A 12,673-nucleotide genomic window follows, 5' to 3' on the forward strand; every position below is an offset into this window, starting at 1 on the left:
ATCTGCTAGGTAAGGTGACATGCTGTACGGAGTATTCTCCACGTATTTTATGCACCCATTCCATACCATGCCGTACCATACTATCATTCACTCCACCAACCTCACACCATGTCACCATGGGTAGGTAGGAAACAAAAAGATTGATGACAATGAACAAGGAAGTCCCTAAGCCGCTCGACTGTTTGTTTACAATTCTGCCTCTACGAAATACATTCATTCATTCCTTTTATTCTTTTTTCTTATTCCTTTTGCCTTTTGCCTTGTGTCTGTCTCGCTCTTTCTCGCTCTTTCTCGCTCTTTCTCAGCATCGGTGTACAATGCAACACATGAAAAGGACTTTCTAGCAATCCTTACATTGGATATTCATTTGAGCCACCACATCTACAAAAATGTTGTTCAACATCAAGGGATACTTTAGAAATATATATATATATATACATTCATGCGCTAGCGACAACCTTCCACTGCAACTTTAAAATCAATACAGGATCGTTTTTGAATGATAACTGTAAAGATAGTGGTAAGCTCTGATATGCTTCCTTGGCAGAGTCCATATTTCCTTCCTTCCTTCTTTCTTTCTTTCTTTCTCTCTCTCTTTCAATTCCTCTCCTGACTCCTGAGTCCTGACACCAAGCTTAACAGTCTAGTCTAGACTTGACGGGATGAATGAAATGACTAGTATATAGTTTGGCTCGTATACTTGAAAAACATGACTCTGATTACGGATGCTCCCTTCTAGGGTTTCTATCAGGCGTATTTACAGGCGTATCGTATCACCGCATACATACATAGTATGGCATCTTACATACTGGATCACAACAGGAATGCCCTTCCAATTGTTAAGTCTTGAGTTATCTACAGTGTAAACTTCCCTTCCTTTGATGGACATGAGCACGTCCCCAACTTCAGGAGATATCCGTCAAGTTTACGCACTTCATATGGGGCTGAGCTCCTAGACAATCTGCGCCTCACTCATTCATTCGCGCCTCATTTCTTTTCTACCAGGAAAGATAGGACTGCGAACAAGAGTCGCAAGATTGATGGATATTCCGATACGTTCTTCTCCTTGCTATGACATCTGTCTTCTCTCCACCTCTTGATGTCATTCCAACGTTTTATGAATGCGATCGAGGTCATATTTGAAAATTCATTGTCTGGGGAATTCAATACAACAACTTAAGATAATCAATGAAATCTACCTCACGTGCCGTGTCCCTGAAACCGAAAGATTATGTTTTGATTGGATAGCCTCACTTGGCATATAAACAAACATATGCTCCATTTGCCCCTGAACCAATTAAAACCCAATTCAAGCCCCGAGCTTCCCACGTGACTCTAACCCCGATCAAGGATTCTGCGCTAACCCAAAGATCACTAGCCCATTATCAACGAAAGCTCCATCCAAAAAAAGTTGAACTGAGCACCCTCACCACCACCAAACGAAACCCCCCTCCTCTTCCCCACCACCATGCAAAAAGTCATTCGGCGTACAATCCTCGCCGAAAAGCAAGCCTCCCGCCGGCTTGCAAGGAGGCAGCGCAAAAATGAGCTCGACGCTTTTGCCCTTCGGCAGGATAGGATGAAGCAATGGGGTGCGGAAAATCTAAGAAGGATGAAGGAAAATAAGGTGGTGCGAAGGGAGGATTGGGAATTGAACGAGTTGGCTCCAAAGAGAGATGTTGGCTCGCAGGCTGAGACGTATGGAGCCATTCAGGCTCATTTCACTGAGGTTCCGGTTGCGAGGAGGAAAGAGATATTGGAGATATTGGATCTATGGGGAGGGAAAAAACATCTGAACATTACAGCGGGGGACAGAGTTGTTGTAATTTCAGGGCGGGACAAGGGAAAAATTGGGAAGGTAGAGAAAGTTGACAAACAGAGGGCAGAAGTTACATGTGATGGATTGAATATGGTATGATTTGTGATCTTTTGTGCTTCCATCTCCAATTACCCCCCACCATGAAGGTTTCATTGCCACAAACTAACAAAATTATCAGATCGACATAGCAGTACCCAAATGGATGTTATCAGACTCCGAGCAAGACCGTCGTCCCACCCGTTCTGTCCCTCAAGGCATTTCCCTCAAAAACGTCAAACTAGTATTTCCTTACACGGACCCGGTGACCGGCCTGACGCGCGACGTCATTGCCAAAAAGCTTGCCCATCACAAGATGTTCCGAGACCGTCACGCCCAAACCGTCAAATGGCAGCGCATAATCCCCGGTGCCGGTGACCGTCCCAATATTATAATTCCATGGCCTAAAGTCGAACCTCGAGAAAAGAAAGACTACGATTGCGATACCCTGCGAATGGAAGTTGAAGAAAAGACATTTGTACCTACGCTCGTTACGCCACCAATGCCAGGGAGTGTGATTGATGAGTTGAGAAATAAATATTCTATATTCAGGACGAGACACGATCCCGAATACCTAGAGAGAAAATTGGAGGAAGATAGACAAAACGAAGCGAAGAAGAAGACAATTGCATCAATGAGGACGCCATTGAAGGAAATTAATAAGAGAGAAAGAGAATTACGAAAAGCAAAGGGCAAGGGTAAACTTACCAGAGGCATGTTATTGAAGATTGGACAGGTAATCTCGAGGAGGAGAGGAACGATCATGAGACAGGTGGGTGTTAGCACAGATGGAGAGGCTGGAGTTACAGAAGCTGAAGAAGTCGAGAGCACTTCTACACCTACATCCACGCCCACAGAGCCAGTCCCAGTGGCTGCTTGACGATCATGCATGTATACTATGTATTTGGAATGAAAGAAAAATGTAAATATATGAATTGTATGGCACAAGGACCTTTGAGGCATTCGTGGTGTTGTATTATGTACAACAAAACTCAGCGCGTGCCACTTCCATTATATTTTCCACATGCACAAAATAGATGTATGGATGGGCATCCCATGTAACTTGAGACAACAGAGGCATTGTAACACATCACATTCAGAGACCCAACCACATCACCTCCACAATCCTTCAAGCACTCTGCTGAATCTTTTAACCAACGCGTTTCTGAGTGAGATTCCCGAAAAACCACAACTTTATTTTACTAAACTACCCAGAGAACCTAAACTAAGTACCCAACAACGTCAATTTTTCAAACGCAGAAAGATGAGGTGCCTCCTTCTTTCTCCCCGCCGCTTGCAAACTCTCCGCATACACCGCATCGCCACCTACTGGTCTATAGTCCTGACCTTCCGCGCCTGCCTGTTCATTTGCATTTGCATTTCCATTTCCATTTCCATTTCCATTCACACCCGCACCCGCATCCGCCGTACCAAAAACCTCTCCCACACACCCCTTGCACAAAGCGACTACCTCTGCCATACTACCCTCAATCGCTCTCGCTCTCTCCCACATGCCTCTTCTGACCAGGCCTACGACCAATCTCTCGACTTCGCCTCTGGAATCCTCGACGCGCGTCATGAGTCTGCCGACACTGGCGACGAGATATTCTTCTTCGTATACACTTCCCTTTTTACCTCGTGCTCTTTTTCGTTCTTCTCTTCGTCTGTTCTTAGATGTAGCTCTACTGACTCCCGTTCCAACAGTTCCGACACTTCCGTTACCCGTGTAACGAGTGAACAGAGAACGATTAGTCGAAACGCGAGAAGAAGCCGCGACGGAGATGTCATCTGGGATTTCTCCATCGCCTCCTCTTTCGCCCTCGTAAAAAGCGAGTGGATCGGCGAGTGCTTTTTGTCTCAGTTCGCGGATTCGGGGGACTTGGGCTAGGAGTTGTGCTTTGCAGTCTGCTAATAATTCAGTGCTTGAAGCGAGGGCATCGCCGAGACCAGAGTCGATGACGGTCTCGAGGAGATCGGGACGAGATTTGAGTGCAATCAGGTGAAGGGCGTCGGCGAAGAAATATCCTTTGCAGAAGGTTCTGCAGGCGGTTTCGAGAGAGGAGAGGTAATCGAGCTGGAGAGTTGCTGCGGCATAATAGTCTTTGCTTTCGATAAGGGCATCATACAATGTGCTTGCTAACTCGGTGAGTGCGGAGCCGCTCATTGGGTTTCCATCTGCACCGCCGGTAAGAGCACAGAAAAGAGTTTCGCGCCATTGAGAAGGTCCGGAGGCGAGATAGCAAGATGTAGCTTTTGTATAGTTGTGAAGGGATTCGTAAGCGAGCGCTGCTTCCTTGTAGGAGGATTTAGACTCGAGATATTGAGCGTAGAGGGCCGTAATGACAGCGAGGGGTTCAGAATTATAGCGGTAGATAGCTAAAGCAGCCTTGTAGAGAGCATGCTTTTGAGTATACTTTTGAAGTTCCTCGAACGCGTTAAGTTCGTGAAGATGGTTAAGCGCTTTGGTGTGGCGAGATAAATAATCATCAATGCTATATTTACGACGCAACTCGGTCATTTGTTGTAGATTTTGCATGAAGGGAAGATACTCTCTGGGATCCTTCTGCGATTGCTGGGCGACTAGAAGAGCAAGATCAAGGTTATAGAGACCAAGAGCATTCTCATATAGTCGGTTGACATCCGCTAAGAAACAGATATGCTCAACTGCCTTATCAGCCATAGCCTCATCTTCCTTCATCAACTGTGCAACAACCAATAAGCCATCATCCAATGCAGGTGGATTCTTGCACACGTTAGATGTGATAATATTTTGTAGGTTAGTTGCAGTGCGAGTTTTGAGGACTTCGAGAACAGCGTCGCAGATCTTGTTAACCTTGGAAGCCTTGGTGGCTGTAATATCGACAGGGTCTTGAGGAGCAATAGCACCATTGGTGGTAGGTACTACGTTGCCATTTTGGGAGACAACTCTTGTCTCTTTGTACATTGTTTGGGTGACATCTTCTTCTCTCAATGACGATAAGAACAAATCGATATAAGTGATTTTCTTGACCTGGTCAATAAAAAGTGCAACATTTGACAAGAACTGCTCTGGAGCATGATCGTATAGAATGTTCATATCCACTCGCTGCGTTCTGCAATGAGTGAAAGCCTTCCTGTAGTTCTTTTCCTCAATAAGTTTTCGGATACCTGCAAGGACCATTGCACGAGGGAAAATAGTCTCCAGGTTTCCACGGGGCATTTGAAGGATAAGACTGAGAGATGTCGGCATTGCAGTGACAAGTCGAGCTCCTCTTTCAATGCTTCGACACCTCTCGTCAATTTCCGGGTCATCTGCTGGAACTTCAAGGTCTGTTTGACATTAGCATCGAAATATATGCAGCAAGGTTCAGAAATAAATACCATGGACTTCTGTGATGTGCACAAATTTGAGAAGATGTGTGGTGGTAGTAAATATAAGATGTGCCGGTGTAACCAAGAATGATGTGCAGTTTCGGACTAGTAATCGTGTGTTTGCAAACAAATGACCATTACTAGACAACCCAAAAGCTATGCGGCCATCTCCATAAGCGTTTGGGCCGTCACCAAATGGTATGATATCTACCCAAGGTAACTGTTTGGAGAAGTTGCAGGAAGATAAGGAAGCATCACCGAAAGCCAAGCTATGAAGGTCGCCGGAGCTAGTTTGGACGTAGGGATGCATTACACCATCTTCAACAAAGCTTGATAATATTGATACAGACGATGTAGGGTTATTCTCAAGAGCTTTCTCTTCCATTTCACCAGGCACCTCAGTGAGATGATATCCTTGAATAACAGGGCCAGTTTCGGTTCGACCCAAGGCGAGTATTTCATTCTTGCCACTGAAAGTAATTTGTTGATAAATGGTGGTTTTGATTGCAGAGTCAAATGTGAATTGACCAGACAATGTAGGTGTAGGTGCGACACGTTTGGTAGCATCTAATTCGAAAATTGCAATACCATCTTGATGTAAAACAGCAAGCAATGAAGCATCAGCGTTGATGGCAACATCGATGGCATTAGATTGTATCGTAACTTCGTGATGGCCCATAGGAGGTGGGACGTTAGCTACTCGGAAAGGGGTTATCATGAGATTTTGTCCATCAATAACAGCGAGCACTCCAAAATCATGTGGTGGTGCCAAAGTGCCACGAGCCGCTGTGAAAATATACTCTGCGAGATCAATAGTGTCCCCAGCAACAGACAAGAATCTCAGCGGCTTTTCTGGGTGCCAAGCGACAGGGTTAGTGGCAACCAAAGGAGCGTGATGGTTTCTAATCTCTTGCTTGAGATACCAATGATAATTACCCATTGTCCATAACTGAGTGCAATCAGCCATCACAACGGCCAACACTGTAGAATCAGAATTCCAAGCCAATTTGATGTACTGGTTAGGAGTTTGACGTTGTTCTTGTGTGAGTCGGAGACTGAATTCTCCGTGTCGCAATCCATTACGCTCAAAGAATACTACATCGATTTTGTCATCCAGTCTTTGGATTCCGGCAATCAAATTTCCAGAAGGTCTCCAGCTCAAAGCGCCTTCGAGACCATCTACGGGCTCGCTGACACTATCAAGATCACCTTCTCTTGAATATACTCGGATTATACGACGGGAAGTCGATTCAATAGTAGATATAGCAAGATAAGCTCCATCACCTCTCCAGCTGATAGTGACACTAGAATCATCATTTGGACTTAGAACACCTTCATCAGTTTTCTCAGGCATAGTCGGATCTCGCAAAGCCTTGGCTCCTCTGCCCTGGAATTGAGTCTCCTTCTTACCCCAACCAACAGATACATGGTTTGAAGCTTTCAGGTCCTCTTTGGTCATGGTAGTATCCGCAACGCCATCGAAGCTGCGACTCATCCAAATGACGGTATCTTCCTTAGTTGTGATTGCCAACAATTCTTCGTCAGGTGACCATCTTGCCGCAGTGATACCAGCATCAACTGAGCCCATAATTTCAATCTGACCTTCGCCAGGTTGAGGATCTTCTCTAACGACAATGATGTCGCCACCTGCAAGAACAAGACATGTTGTCAAGCTATCTCCAAAATAATGAAGACTTAAAACTTTGTCACAGGCCAAATCCGGGTTTGGTGATGGCGCTTCCCATGATGTGATGAGAGTATCCTCACTACAATTTCAAATCAGCAAACTTCAAAGCCGCTCAATCAGAAAATTATATATACTGTGATTTTGAGGTTGTCTTGACTCTAATAAGTTGTATTACTGCGTCATTTTCGGTAGGACCAACGGTACAAACGACAGCATCGTTTGCCAAATCCCACGCCGCCGCCGTTATAGGCCTATTCTGATATTGCGCAGGAGGCTTCCATTGCTCATATTGAATCCCTCTTAAATTTCTCATCTTCTCGAGATTAATATTTCAAAACATGTGAAAAATAAAAATTTATGCAAATAAATCTCAAGTCATCCTTTTTGTTCAGGCAATGATTCGTCGGAAAATCGTATCCCGGTCATTTTCACAAGCCAGTTTTTTTTCTTTGGTGCATTCCTCATACCGTGTAAGCGAGAAACGCTAAATCTTTAGTGTGTGACTTTCCCTGTAACCCCAGGTTTAATCAGAGGATTGGTGGTGAGACTTCTCTTCTTATATCTATCAACATTCCACTTCTCTGCCCATTTGATTCAATAGACATTCGATTCTTCTTCTACGGCTACTATTGCATCATTGAGATACTTGTGCATTGTAGATTTTATATTCTAATTCTGTCTGATAGATTTCTTGACCCCCTCAGATAGACCATAATGGATATCGCATTCAACCAACACTCTCCTCATAACCGACGTCACAACCGATCTTCATCCAATCTCACAAATTTAACCATGGCACCCCTAACTACCAAACTTCCTCCCTCAAATGACGATTATTTTCCCGACCATACATCCTATATTGACAATCGCTCTTCTCCTACAACACCTTCCATTCTCTCTCGCTCCTCGTCCCGCGTTTCTGTCCGCAAACCCGCCCCAATGAATCTCTCAATCCCCAAATCAAAATCAAGCATTCACCTCGCTCCTACCCCTCTCACCCCTCGTGCACCCGGTCACCGCTCCGGCACGACTACACCCTCACGTCACTCACACTTAAGAAACACGATCGCTCCAGATAATCTAAGAATCAGTACATTCGGTGAAGATGACCCCAATGATTCAGATTGGCTTCTGCGAGCCGGCGCCATGATATCATCCTCCACTCGAGAGTCCAAGGGCCAATTATGGCTCGTCTCACGCGCAAGTTCAACAAGTTTACAAAAGGATGAGGATGAAGATGCATTTGAGCGGGAGCTCGCCAGAGAAAGAGAACATAATAGCAGGAAAGGAAGTAGACGAGGAAGTTTCGATGCGGATGATGAGTTCTCACCACTCACAACGAGACGGAGTTTGAGTTTTGGGCCTGCACACAATAGACCAGCAAGTAGACATGGCAGTCGAGCAAATAGTAGAATAGGAAGTCGAGCGAATAGCAGAAGAGGGAGTAGAGCGGCGCTGATTACACCAATGACAGCAGACAAAGGTGGAGGATACTTCGATACAGAATTCGCACATGAAGAATATCCCGCAGAGCCAGACTTTGTAGACGTGGAAGAAGAATGGCTCGAGGATGGGGACGAGGCAAGGAAAGACGAAGCAACGGTTAAGAAATTGGCTAGAGCGAGTAGACTGGGACTTGGAGGCTGGGTAGAAAACTTACTAGGTTGGAGTTTGTTTGCTGTTGAAGAAGATGGAGAAGAAGCCGAATTCGATACGTCAGATGAGAAAGGAGAAGAGTCATCATTGTCATCACGACCGTCGCGACACACCCTCGATGGAATGAGTGACACACCAGTTACCGAGCAAATGCCACCACTCAATCCAAATGAAGCCGATGGGTGGCATGATGCTGCTTGGCTTCTGAGCGTCGCAAGTAAGGTATTACTATGATGTCATATTGCTATACCCTTAAGCCTTTCCTTCTACGATTCTGTTCCGTCTTATAGTACAGCTTTCATTATGAATTATAATAAGAACTCTCGGCATGTTCCCCATATGCATCAATACAACTCGTATACATATGTGGTCGTGAAGATAAATATGCCACTCAAAGTTATAAAAGCGCCAATATCGCTCCTGCCCAATAATCGATCAAATCCTTCCCATTACTACTTCGCAGAATTTTCTTTCGCCGGAATCCTTTTTCCCACGTTCATTCATGTGTAGCAGTTTCAACTAAATAGTACTGCTTCTTCTCTCGCTTCCACCCGCTTGATCAATCGGCAGTCAGATCGATGATTTCATCTTCGGCTGTAAAGATGTGTCGTCTTTTAACAGGACGCTCAAGGATTACTTCGAGTTCATCTTCATTGCTTTCATCTACATGTTCGCGCTTCAGATTCACCTCAGATCTGGCCTGTCCTTCGACCTCTGCCTGCACTTTATCAACAACTCGTGAGATCTCTTCTTGGACCTGCATAGAAAGTCAGTGTCATTGATACTACGTGAGAAGTATCTGATGGTCCAATCTGGATTAAATCTTTGAATGATGGCACATACCTCGACTACGTTCACAACGTTGAAACCCTTTGCTATATCTCTTAATTGACCCAAGCTTCTTTGGATTTCCATCAGTACTCGTGTAAATGGGGTGGCACCAGGCTCCAAAGCTACTTGGCCGATGGGCTTAGGTGTAGCAGGTGTGACTGGAAGTGCTGAAGGTTTTTGATTGTTGTTTTGGCTGTCTACTGATTCACCTGATGCGAGGGCCACAGCATTCGGTTTAAACATTGCTTCTGTTGGTGTCTCTACTGGCATTGCAGGTCTAGCTTTCAAAACAAAACTAGGTGCTGCTACCTGTGAAATTGATCCAAAAGCAGGAACTGACGGATGTCTGATCTCTTCTCTGGAAACAGTTGGCGTTACTGGAAGCACTTTTGGGGATGACGCAAACGCAGAGCCAGTTGTAATTCTGGGAACCATTTGACCAAATTTCTGTTTTGGTGTTGCTAATGAGGAAAAGGCACTGGTGGACAAACTGCTCGTTGCCTGGTCGAGCGATCTGCCAGTAATAACTGATAGCGAGGGTAGTACTGGCATTGACAAGAAGGCACCAGTTACCGGATCGAAAGATCTTCCTGTGATCACTGACTTTGTGGCTGGTGGGGGCGGTGTGGCCATTTCGGAAATAGCCTTATGCTTTTGAGCAATCGATGCTTGGATTCCTTTAACAGCATCCTTGTTAAGAACACGAGGCCTTTTGGTTGTGCTTTCAATCAGGGCAGGTTGTACTGGCACCCCGGGTAAAGGCTTCGAAGGCAAAGGAGCTCGATTAACTTTTAGTGTCAATTCCTGGTCTTGAGGAAGTATCTTAATTCTATGGTCAGTCTTTCTTATCTAACCAAGCATTCCAAAATCCCTTGATAATCGGAGGTTGATTGTCAAAGAGAAGAGGACTAACAAGGCACTTACCATCATCTGCTGCAAAACCTCCCTTGATCTATATTTGAAATGGAACTCGGCCAGTGGCTTGCTAACTGGATCAAGATATTCAAGCTGATAGAATGTCTCCTGGTCCGATATCTTTTGTGGTTTTCCGAGCCTGTTAAAATAAGTCAGCTTCCGCATTGAATTGTAGACCGTATTTTCTCATATACTCTGTTGCATGAGTCACAGCTCTGCCCTTCAACTGTTTTTCGTGAAACTTTGTATTCATTGGCATTGTCTCCTGTTCAGGTGTGGAGATCGGCGTTGCTACTGGAACGACTTTACGGACACGCCAGACCTGGACTATGAGTTCTCCGAGCTGGGAGACTTCTTTGGGGTTGTGTGAAAAAGGAGCATCGTCTCCTACAGAATCAACATCAGCTATGTGTGCGATTGGATCGAAGATTGGCCTACCTATTTGAATCTCAGAAAACTGGAATGGTCTCAATTTTGTGTTGCCGGGTTGTCTAAGACGATCTCCTGTCAAAGTATGCACCCAGTTATTTGGTTTGAATCCGTTCTCATTGCAAATTACAGTTGAGCTGTTGAAATGCTCAGCTTAGGAACGATGCTTAACAAGATCTGATTTCATCTAATTACCTCGTCTTTTTTCCATCAACTACAGCAAAAAATCCTAGGCAGTAATTCTTCTTCTTTTTAAGCTTTGAAATCTTCGCAGGATCAACGAGGTATTGCAATCCAAACTTCGTACCTGTCTTGGACTCGATATAAACGGACATCTTGTGTTGAGGGCCGTTTTGCGTATTCTCATCCTCATTGTCGTCAAGATCGGGATATTCTGCTGAAATCTTAGGAGCGTTAACTGTAACTCTGATAAATGGAACCCCAGGTAGAATCGCCATTTTTGCAGATATTGCTGGTGAATGGGAAGGCTGTTAAGAAGATTGTTGGTTGTATGTTGTGATTGATGGAAAGGAATTGCCTGGTGTAAATAAAAGAGTTACGCGACGACGTAACTGCCATTTTTGGTTTACTGGGCGGAATTGCAAGCGTATCCTACCCTACTTTCCTCCAGTAATTGTGGTTTTGATAGCTTCCTTCCAACCGCATCATATTTATCTCGTTATTGCTCACGAAGTTCCATGTTTTCTAGCCCATGATCATCTTGCAAATCTCGACTACCAGATTCATTGCCCAGATGAAAGGCCTTTGATCACCATGTGAGTGAAAAGTAGAGTTTGGTATGTTATATTTGTTACCCATGTTTATCTTGGAATATCCCCTATGCTAATAATTGTCGATAATTTCTCATATTCCACCATACACTGCTGGTAAAAGACCTTTGATACACCAAAAAAGATATTTGCTGGATGTAAGTACCTCAAGTCTCCTACTTTCCGAAAATAATGTCCTTTCATTTTCTAGACGTCATTCAATTCCCCTTTAGTGACTTGATAAATGCAATATCATAACTCGCCCTCAAGTCATACTTCAAGCGTTCTTGACGTCTACGTCTTGCCATTGCATGGATATTCTTGATCTTCATCATTTCCTGCTTCAACCATCTACGTCTCTCCAGAGTCTGCCCCATTGTAACTTTATATCTGCCATTTCAGTATTGACATCGCTCTTCTTCTCCATATTCAAGCATGCAATGCGGTATCTGAACCATTTGATTTGCTTTTGAGCAGTCGTGGAGGTGTATTCTTTCTTGTATCTTCTGAATCGGAGCTTGAGCTGAGATGTATTGACCATGTTCATCATGGCAGGAATCGTTGTGTTGCTCGAGCGCAAATGCGATAGGTTCCAGATCTGGGGGTAGCTGGATGGCTTCTCGGGCTCGACACTAGTGGCCTGCGAAGTATCGGTCTGTGAGCCACTTGTGACCGACCAATCACTAAGATGAACGGCGCTAGATCGAGTATCTTCGGTTTTCGAAGTTGCTATTTGCGTGAGCCTGATCGGCGAAGAGTTGTCCGGTGGATTGTTAATGGGTGTCCAGCCACCGAATCGAGGAAGATCGGTCTGGACAGGTTCGATCTGCGAATTATGAATAGCGTGCCAATTTCCGTCTTGAAGAATATCGGCTTGAGCTAAGATATCAACCTGAGCAATCTCAACCCCTGGGATACCCGATTTTGTAGCGCTGAGGGTTTTCCAGGCGATGATTAGGGGATTTGCTTCTTGGGTGGTTGCAGTGATTGGTTTATTGACGTCGCATTGCTGAACTTCCTCCTCGACATCGGTCGTTTCTACAACTGCATCGTACTCGCTTTCGTGAACCATAACATCGACTTGCTCATCATCGGAATAGAGTTCGGTAAGGCCATGTGAGACCGATCTGCAAGGCAAGACGAATGTGTAAGCCATGAGGAATAAAGACTGTTTCTAGT

General features: G+C 44.8%; 5 protein-coding genes across 5 annotated transcripts; 2 read left to right on the forward strand and 3 right to left on the reverse strand.

Moving 5' to 3' along the window:
- Window positions 1–1,468: 1,468 nt before the first annotated feature.
- Bfra_011083 (putative kow domain-containing protein domain-containing protein) lies at window positions 1,469–2,735 on the forward strand (the record flags this gene model as incomplete). The annotated part of the gene is made up of 2 exons (XM_037341412.1): window positions 1,469–1,912; window positions 1,998–2,735. The coding sequence occupies 2 exons, from the start codon at window positions 1,469–1,471 to the stop codon at window positions 2,733–2,735; spliced, it is 1,182 nt and encodes a 393-aa protein (XP_037188224.1).
- Window positions 2,736–3,080: 345 nt separating this feature from the next.
- Bfra_011084 (putative elongator complex protein 1 protein) lies at window positions 3,081–7,206 on the reverse strand (the record flags this gene model as incomplete). The annotated part of the gene is made up of 3 exons (XM_037341413.1): window positions 3,081–5,164; window positions 5,216–6,972; window positions 7,028–7,206. The coding sequence occupies 3 exons, from the start codon at window positions 7,204–7,206 to the stop codon at window positions 3,081–3,083; spliced, it is 4,020 nt and encodes a 1,339-aa protein (XP_037188225.1).
- A 401-nt stretch (window positions 7,207–7,607) lies between these two features.
- Bfra_011085 (uncharacterized protein) lies at window positions 7,608–8,783 on the forward strand (the record flags this gene model as incomplete). Its single annotated transcript, XM_037341414.1, has 1 exon — window positions 7,608–8,783. The coding sequence occupies one exon, from the start codon at window positions 7,608–7,610 to the stop codon at window positions 8,781–8,783; it is 1,176 nt and encodes a 391-aa protein (XP_037188226.1).
- A 325-nt stretch (window positions 8,784–9,108) lies between these two features.
- On the reverse strand, window positions 9,109–11,182 carry Bfra_011086 (uncharacterized protein; the record flags this gene model as incomplete). Its single annotated transcript, XM_037341415.1, has 6 exons — window positions 9,109–9,306; window positions 9,393–10,202; window positions 10,305–10,434; window positions 10,490–10,682; window positions 10,734–10,861; window positions 10,920–11,182. The coding sequence occupies 6 exons, from the start codon at window positions 11,180–11,182 to the stop codon at window positions 9,109–9,111; spliced, it is 1,722 nt and encodes a 573-aa protein (XP_037188227.1).
- A 655-nt stretch (window positions 11,183–11,837) lies between these two features.
- Bfra_011087 (uncharacterized protein) lies at window positions 11,838–12,650 on the reverse strand (the record flags this gene model as incomplete). The annotated part of the gene is made up of 1 exon (XM_037341416.1): window positions 11,838–12,650. The coding sequence occupies one exon, from the start codon at window positions 12,648–12,650 to the stop codon at window positions 11,838–11,840; it is 813 nt and encodes a 270-aa protein (XP_037188228.1).
- Window positions 12,651–12,673: the final 23 nt, after the last annotated feature.

Source organism: Botrytis fragariae, assembly GCF_013461495.1.
Source record: "Botrytis fragariae strain BVB16 chromosome Unknown tig00000225, whole genome shotgun sequence".
Lineage (NCBI taxonomy): Eukaryota > Fungi > Ascomycota > Leotiomycetes > Helotiales > Sclerotiniaceae > Botrytis > Botrytis fragariae.